Consider the following 9,112-nt stretch of genomic DNA (forward strand, 5'->3'; position numbering starts at 1 on the left):
TATTTAAGCCATTTAAATAAAATTTTAATTTTAAAATTATATAGATTTTTTTATATAAGGTTAATTGCATACTTTAATACTTAATTTTCATTATTTTGTGAATTTTATCACTAAAATTTTTAACTTTTACGCATTTTATGATTGATGACGTGTCATTAAAATAAAGTTACAATTTTTTATGGGAGGATATTCTTTTGTTATTAACATAATGATAAAATATGTGAAGATCGAAAACTTAATTGATAGAATTTGTGAAATGATAAAATTTACAAAAAATAAAAAAATCACAGATGATAAAATTATTGATGAAAAAAACTTGGACTGTAAAATTTATAAAATGTTAATAATTAGGTGATATAATGTGATATTATGATATAAAAAAGTGTACAATTAAGCCTATGATATAAAACCGAAAAAAGTACTAATCTTGTACGACTATATTAATGGTTTAGTGATTGATGTTGGAGACAAAACACGAAGTAAATAAGACTGGTCAAAATGAAATAAGAAGAATCTGAAGAAATCAAAATAGACCGCTGGAGAGGCCAACACAAGGCTACCGTGTAGGTGTTTTCTTTTCCTCCAACTGTTTCCTCCAACACTACACCTACTTTTCTTTACTTCTCTTCTCTCCAACTCAAACATTTATTTCTTCCTTCTCCGACAAGTTCTATATCTTCCTTCCTTTCATTCATCTCTCGTTAATCAATCTTTACCCTTCCCTCTTTGGTTTGGTATCAACCGTTTCTTTCGTGTTTTCTCTAGTGCTACGGAACCCAACCAAGGTAATTCATCTTATCCAAGACGCACTTGACTTGACTATTCCAAACCAACTCTAGTTTTTCCTTCCCTATCGCCACGAAAGGAGAATTTTCTTTTCTTTCCATTTCACTCTTATTTCAAATAATCAAGGTTTTTGGCCCGATTTGGGTTTAGCTTAAAATTGTTGTAATGAAGAAACCCTTTTGTTTTCTGAAATTTCTTTATCCATATTCATTCATTTCATTTTCAGTTAGTTTGAAGGTTATTGTGATTGGTTGAGTATGACTTCTCAGCTGAGGAATGGAAGTGGGAGTTCGAGCTCAAGTTTGAACAGCATATTTCTGGAAACAGAGGATGACCAAACAATTGCAAGCATATTAGCAGAGGACGAAAATCTCAGGGCAGAGAACAAGCTTGGAAAGAGACTTTCACATTTAGATTCCATTCCGGTACAATTTCAGAATCATTCTCTTTTTTGTCTGTTACAATATATGAGAATCACGCTTTATTATACAGGACTAAATATGATTTTTTTATAGTCTCTCACCGACAACTAAAAACATGTATAATCATATTCATTTTATTACAAGTAAATGAATATTTTAAACAGACTAAAATAAAAGAATCAGAATATTTAAAGATATAGAGCACTGCACCTCATTTGCTCTAAAAGATCGACCAAAATATAAATGAATTAGAAACACAATTTCCTTTTACTATAATGAGAATGGTTGGATTTCTCCCAATTGCTTAGGCATCTCAAAACCTATTCCTTGTAATGTAGAAGTCAGTAAGCCCTTTTATGCAAATATATATAATTTTCTCAAAAAACATGCCATCACAGATTAACACTTGTCAAAGCTTTGTATATCAATTGTCACTGGGGTGTTCTCAACTAATATCTCAAAATGCATGCAGTTATATGCATTATTTATACCTGCTAGAAAAATTTTCATGTAATCACTCTACGTATTCTGTACAAATATCCCATGTTAACTAGTCAAACCTACCATTTGTTATGCCTTTTCTCCTATCTGTATACTGTTATCTGCATTGTGATGAGAATACTAATTAAGTACATTGGCAGCACACTCCCCGCGTTAATGGACAAATTCCTGATGTAAACGATGCAACAGCAGATCACGAGAGGCTGTCTGAAAGGTTGCTTAGACTAACTTAATGTACAGTTATTAATTTTAGTTTTATTGTCATAATGAGGAGGAGGATAGATAAATGTTTTTTTTTAATAATTCTATCATACTTCTATTTTTCAATTTCCACGAGGTTTTTATATTTCTTTGCACATTTTTTAAATAGGAAGCCTAAGTTGAATTCAAGTTATAACTTGTTTGAGAAGTTTGTGCTATATGGAGTTGTAATTGTATCAATGATAATGATTTGAAAGCATGGGACAGAGCATAGTTTGTGTGAACCAAATTACTAAAATAATTTGTTTTTATGCATTAGGTATTTTGTTTTACTTAGTAATTATGCTCCATCATTTTCTACAGGTTAGTTACATATGGTTTGGCAGAACTACAGATGGAGGGTGATGGGAATTGCCAGGTTTTTTCCTTTATGGGAAATTTTTTATATGCCACCTTACAGTTTCCCAGTCATTTGGTACTTTTGTTATATGTTCCTTTTCCTTAATATCTGCAAAATCTTACTGGACAGTTTCGAGCTTTAGCTGATCAGCTATTTGGCAATCCTGATTATCACAAGCATGTAAGGCGACAGGTTATAAAGCAGGTTTGTTTATTATGCAGTCCTTCTAGTGCAGCTAATTCTCTGGCTATTTTGAAAATTTTCAATGAAAAGCTGCATCAATCTCACTCTTCGCCCTTTTTTTTCCCTTTCATGCTATTTATTTGTAATTGTGTATTGACAGTTGGGCAATGTTTAATAGTATTCTGCTTTCTGTGTGGGAGACATTAAAGTATGTTTCTTGACTAATTTTGTATTCTTATTTATCTTTTCTTGTTTGCCTTTTTTTTTTCCTCAGCTAAAGCATCACAAAAAATTGTATGAAGGTTATGTACCAATGGAATACAAAAGCTACTTGAAGAAAATGAAAAAGTTAGATATCAGTTGGTGATCAATTTTGCTTTGATTTTAGAGTGCATGTAACATTGATGGTAAAAACTAATTCGATATTTGCATATTGTCTGCCAATAGATCAGGGGAGTGGGGAGATCATGTTACTCTACAAGCAGGTGCAGACCGTGTAAGTTAACTAAATTCTGTAGATCCCTACTTTATCTAAAATCATTACAAGTTTCATATTTTTTTCCCTCTAAATTACATATTTGTTGTCAATTTGTCATTCTGAGTTCTGATTATGTTGTACAATCAAGAGGACTGTGACATACCTAGACAAAAGAAAAACCATAATTGTGTGACACTGAATCAAAATGTTGGTCTATGTGAATTTTTCTTACTTAAATAGCTTGTGCCCTATTAATAGTTTTATGCATCAACCTACTTTACATTGTTTAGTAAAATTAGGACATTTGTTGAAAATGGTTTTCCCATTTTCTTATTATAAAAATAAAAATACTCCAAATGTAAGAAATGTCTGTGTATTAACTAATAAATTTGAAAGATCTTAGGACAGTTCACTTCTTTTTCTCTTTCAATTTTCTGTATATCCAATTAATTAGAAGAAATAGTTAACCTGTACTGCATCAATTAGTATTAACTATGTGTTGGACTTGGATGTCATCTAATATAAATAATTGTATGTTCTTGATTGATGCTCATAAGAAAACTCTGCTCCTTGGGCTCATTGTTGTGGAGAAAGAGATAGAAAAGAGAATCATATGCTGAAAATGTGTCAATGGACACTATGGAAGTACGGACAAAAATTTATATATGAATCTAATAATGAATATGCAGGTCCTGATTTCCTTCATGAAAATATATCCGATCACTTGGACCTAAAATTGTATGCATAATGAACCTGTAAACTATATTAATAGATTACTATTGTTAGATATATAACATAAAACCTTGTGTGTCTTCACCTAACAGGCTAACAGCTTAATCTTTTGAGAGAGTTGGTTCATGACAAGTCAACTTTATAACAAGCCCCCTTAAGTGAGAGCATATAAATCATATGCACCAAGCTTGCTACACAAATAACCTGTGATTGTGTGTAGGAACTAGGAAGTAGGAACCATTAGCCTAGGTGACATCTGGTAAATAACCAGATTGAGATAGTTTGGTGTGGCCATGACTATAGTTCTAATAGGAGCCATGATATTAAAAGTCCTTTTTTGTCAACCTAAATTCAGTTTAGTTAAAAAAAATTCAGTTCCCTTCTCCCTAATTTTTATCTCCTGTTTCCCACTTTTTTCTCCAATCTCTCTTCATTATCTGATTTTATTTCAATGATTCAACTCTCTCCATAACCTGTCCTGACATGTTGGAATTTTCTTTAACCTAGTTAGATTGAAGACGAGGAATATCAATAATGAGGCATGATATTTTGCCTACATATAGTTCATTATATACTTCAAATTAAAATTTGCAAACCTTTGATGCTGCTAGTTAGAGCACTGGAGAAACTGATCGAAAGCAATGGAAAAACTAGATTGGTAATTTGGTATTACCACCTACTGTATTATTCAATCATAAGAGCCAACACTTAAGAAAATTGAACACAACACCACACTCCAGAGCCTTCAGCTCCTGAGTAGAAGATCCCCTTCTAATTGGCTCTCAAAAAGCATGCTTCCATCCCTTGTGCACAGCCAGTATTCCTGCTACCTGTACAGTAACTAATTGCCACCTCACTATTAACTCCTAACAGCCCCTTATTTCTTTCTTTTGGAATATGCTTTCTGTACAGTTCAGTGGTTTTCCTAGGACCCAGGTCCAACCCTTGGTCCATAGGCTGCTCCACTTCCCCTGGCCCATATTTTATGTATTGTAAGGAATTATTGGAGATTAATTTTATCTATTGCAATTTGGTGCTACCATTTTCAGATCATATTTAAACTAAATTTGTACTGTTTTTCGTTATTTTAATTTCAATCTTACTCCTAACCTATAAATATTGTGAGTTTCATCTTATTTCAAATAGTTTTCTCTTTTCTTTAGGCTTCTGAGTAGGGGTGTCCAAATCCAATTCAAACCATTACATAATCGCTAAGCTGATCCCAAAAGATCGAAAACCAATCAAAGTCTGAAAATTGAAAGACCACCTTTTTTATTTGGTTTGGATTAGTTTTTGGATCTCATTTTCATGACTGAATCACTTCATCTATAATTTTATTATACTTTATTTATTCTATCCCCTAGTAAAACCAAGTAATCATCCCTTATAATTATTGAAAGAGGCCATAAAACTGATTCCCATTACATTAGTACTAAGCAGACTTCTAGCCTGTAAGTTGTGTAGGTATTAAAAAATCAAAATCTGAACATTGTCCAAAAAAAATAAATCTCAGGTCCTTATAATCAATTACTTTCATACATTTAAGTGGTGTTGAAAACAAGCTAGTTAATAAAGTAACTAGTTCTTTGAGAAAAGTATGAAAAGCAATTAGACTAAAGGAAAAATAAAAATAAATACAAAGGGGAAATTTTGATATTTTGAAAGTGATATACTCAATTACTTTCAATTGGATAGGATTTGATATTGTATTCAAATAAATCCAAACTAAGCTGTACTTTTATTTTCGGATTGGATGACCTTTTATCTAAAATCCATTCCAAATTAGCAAGTTGAACCACAAACACTTCTAGTCTTGACTCCTGAGCCAACTTTCCTCTTTAACTCAATACACGCTCTTTTTCATGTGGATTCCAATCAAACAATACAATAAGAATGTATGATTTCTCAAGCCAAAAATCATTTTAACATGTTTGTGTTGGTTTTATAATGTACTACAATTCCCCAAACAGGCTTTTGTAAATCATATCTCTTTTGATCTTCTATTCCAATTATCACCAAACAATGTTCTTCTCATCCATCATCTCCCTAATCTAAGGCTCATGACTGACTAGAATTAGAGATGTCTCCCTAGCTCTGAAGCTTATCATATTCCCTTTCAACCAAGTTGAATTCTCAAAATGAGTTTTGTTTATCAAAATAGAGAGTACCCTGAAGTAAAGTCGGTCTCACTATACAAAATCATTGCCAAAAGTCTAAAACTTTACAAACTTATAGAACATAAGATTTAGAAAAAGAACATTGAAAATTCACAACAGCTTCAGATGGTTTTACCACGGCAAGCGGGTCCTTAAAGAACTAGCCTTGGTCATTACTTGAATAATGAAAGACAACTAAGGAATGATTTTTGTAACTCAATTAGGCAACTCGAATGGCAAAACTTGAGAAATTGTAATAAAACCAAATTCCTGAAGGATTCTCTAATCCTCTAAAACAGGAGTTGCAATTGTTCAGTTGTTCCTTCGGCTGCTCCACTTCTCCTGACCCATACACAGAATCACAATTCTATTGTTGCTCATAATTCTCATTTCTTCACAAGTAGGGCTTTAAATTGGTACGTTCCTCCCTCATAATTAGATCATAGTGGGGAAAGAGTTTCCTGCCTTGCCAAGTGACCGTGTGAATCTAGAGTAATTTTAGGGTGCACTTACTGAGTTACTGCCAAAAAGATTGTATGCCCATTTCTGCTTCAATTAGTCTATTCAGTTAAAAAGAAAAAAAAAAAAAGCTTCAGGTTTTTTGCGGGCTAAATTCATGATGAAGGCTAAATTCTGGAATCTAAATAGTATTTCTGGGATGAGCTGTGCTTCTAAACTTGTAACCTTAAATTTTTTTTTTTACAATGCATCAATCCCAAAAACTTATAAAGTAACACCAATTAGCCAAAAGAAAGGGGGCTCATTTTTGTTCTGTATATGGTTGATTTTAGTATCTCTCTGTAGTTTATAGTAGAAAGATTTTGATAGCTTTGCTGTAATTTTTAGCCTATTGGGCTCACTGTTTTCTTGCAACTATTAGGGTGCTCATTTTGTGTTTACTATTGATTATCTTTTTTAATTTCTGCATTTATTTAACATTTCCATACTTGGATTTGTTTGCTGTTTTTGTTAAAATTAATTTCTGATTACTCATGGTTTTTTCTTCAGTTTGATGCCAAAGTTTGTTTAGTCACCTCTTTCAGAGACACTTGCTATGTTGAGATTCTTCCAACTGACAAAAGTCCCACCAGAGGCAAGTATTGTTAATGTTGCTTTGTGTAACGTTTTGTTTAGTTGGCCCTTATTTGGAACTCTCATTTAGCACTTCTGTTGTCTATAGTGTAATTTATCTGTCAGTATGCAATAAATACCATCAGTCTCTTGACTACTATAATAATAGTCCATACCACTGCCTCTTTTAGCTTCTATATTGGGAGCCTTAAGGTTCTTGCTGGAACTAAAACTAAAAATCATGATATTTTTAAGGACTAAAAACATATTTCCAAAAAAAAAAAACTAATGTGAAAGTTGCCCTTCAATCTTCATAATGTTGTGATGACTTGGAATTAATATCATAGGTTCTAATTAGGGTTATTTAAGATTTTATTCCATCAACATTTTCATATTATAATTTTTGGTCCTCAATATTTTTGACAATTTTTAGTCCTTCATTAATTTCTCGTCATCATTTTTAGTCCTTTTAAAACTTTTGGCTCATTTTTAGTGTCTCATTTATTTTTATTGCTCAAAAGTAGTCCCAAATATAAAATAAACAAGGACTAAAAATTGACAAAACAATGACTAATTTTAAGCATTAAAAATAAACAAGGGACTAAAAATAGGCAAAAAATTTTAGAAGGACTATTGCTGACAGAAAATTAATGGACTAAAAGTTGTATAAAAAATTTTGAGGGACTAAAAGTTGTATAAAAATTTTTGAGGGACTAAAAATTGGAATCTAAAAAAGTTGAGGGATTAAAAACTAAATTAATCCGTTCTAATTATATTAACAACGGTGTTTATCTCAAAAGGCTTTTAGAGATCTTAAATTAGGAAATGGCTATCGTCACTCTAATGTATTTATTCCCATTTCTATTTGAGTGAATTTTATATCATTTTTCTAAATTATTAGATTGATTAATAAAAGAGAAGTGTATCTTAAATAATAAAAAATATTTAAATAGGAGTGGCAATACACATTCCCCTTAAAATAAAATCATTCTTGAACTTTCAAGTAGCTTAGCTATTGGATGAATAATGATTTGGTATTTTAACGATTATATCATGAAAAGCCAGAGCACAAGATTTGTTTTCATCCTTAGCTTTTAGTTCTCACTGGAAACTCCCGGCTTCTTGAGTTGTTATGTGATTATGATTATGTTTTAATTTATAGAGCTATGGCTAAGCTTTTGGAGTGAAGTGCACTATAACTCATTGTACACTACCGGAGGTGATGATGTACCTGATAAATTTGGAATGCATTTTTCTTCTTTCTACTCTTATATTCTCTTTATAGGTTCAGAGGTGCTATCAAACAATAAGCTTATATTTTATTTGTTCAATGAATTTACAGACGTTCCTTCGAGAGTGCCAAGAAAAAAGTTTTGGCTCTTCTAGACTGATGGCAATCGGCAGATATCTGAATCACGTGAAGAACTGACTTATAATGGGCGAAATGTTTTTTTAACTTATTGTTCTTTTATACTGAGTAAGCCCGTCATTAGTCTCCCTCTCCTTTAGGGATAAACCATAGTTTATGCATAATATTTAAAAATTACCTTGTACAAATCACGTAAGTATAACTAAACTCTGATTTATTATTGTACAGTTCTTATTTTCTACCAAGTGGAGTGTAATATTTATCTCTTTCAACTTAGTTAGGGTTGGTGCGGGGTTTGTTTATCTAGCCCAAGGGGAACTTTAATATCCCCCACCACCACAACGTTGTTGTTTAATTATGTTGTGTTTAAGATTGAGATAATAAGTTTAGAACAGGGAAGAAGAATAACACACAATGTGTATATTATTAATGATGAAAACACAATACAATGATTGGGTTCAGAAAAAATTCCCTCTCCTCTTTTAACCCTTCCAACTAATTCTCTTATATAGGAGTGTATCTGACCTGAAAACGAAATAACAGAAATGATTACAAACAAAAGTTGTTATTTGAACCATCTAATATCCAAGATTGAACATATTAGATGATACATCATTGGACGCTCCACTGAACAAAAGTCAGAGTCCCATCATAGAGAATTGTATATGACGATACAAGCGGTGTTGTCTAGTCACCTATAGTGTCGTTCAATCACTTCTTTCGTCCAACAATCTCTACCTTGGTTCAATAACAATTTCAGTTGTATAGAGTTATTTCTAGTAATCTACATTGAGTAGATTCAGGCAATGCATA

At 32.0% G+C, this 9,112-nt stretch overlaps 1 protein-coding gene across 3 annotated transcripts; it reads left to right on the forward strand.

Annotated features, from left to right (window-relative positions):
- The first annotated feature begins 474 nt into the window (after nt 1-474).
- On the forward strand, nt 475-8,575 carry LOC114380919 (OTU domain-containing protein DDB_G0284757). Of its 3 annotated transcripts, none has more exons than XM_028340051.1 (10): nt 475-563; nt 1,013-1,211; nt 1,850-1,923; nt 2,274-2,328; nt 2,440-2,514; nt 2,768-2,841; nt 2,941-2,989; nt 6,868-6,952; nt 8,093-8,149; nt 8,273-8,575. In XM_028340051.1, the coding sequence occupies exons 2-10, from the start codon at nt 1,044-1,046 to the stop codon at nt 8,314-8,316; spliced, it is 681 nt and encodes a 226-aa protein (XP_028195852.1). In that variant the 5' UTR covers nt 475-563; nt 1,013-1,043; the 3' UTR covers nt 8,317-8,575. The 3 variants fall into 3 exon arrangements, with proteins under 3 accessions (XP_028195852.1, XP_028195851.1, XP_028195853.1); XM_028340050.1 differs by having other exon boundaries at nt 541-785; XM_028340052.1 differs by lacking the exon at nt 8,093-8,149 and having other exon boundaries at nt 541-785.
- The last annotated feature ends 537 nt before the right edge of the window (nt 8,576-9,112 follow it).

The sequence above is a fragment of the Glycine soja genome, chromosome 13 (assembly GCF_004193775.1).
Source record: "Glycine soja cultivar W05 chromosome 13, ASM419377v2, whole genome shotgun sequence".
Lineage (NCBI taxonomy): Eukaryota > Viridiplantae > Streptophyta > Magnoliopsida > Fabales > Fabaceae > Glycine > Glycine soja.

Coding starts and splice junctions, on each gene's coding strand:
- LOC114380919 (XM_028340051.1), top strand. CDS start 1,044: ATGACTTCTCAGCTGAGGAATGGAAGTGGGAGTTCGAGCTCAAGTTTG. Junction 1,924..2,273: donor CACGAGAGGCTGTCTGAAAG/GTTGCTTAGACT, acceptor CATTTTCTACAG/GTTAGTTACATATGGTTTGG. Junction 2,329..2,439: donor AGGGTGATGGGAATTGCCAG/GTTTTTTCCTTT, acceptor CTTACTGGACAG/TTTCGAGCTTTAGCTGATCA.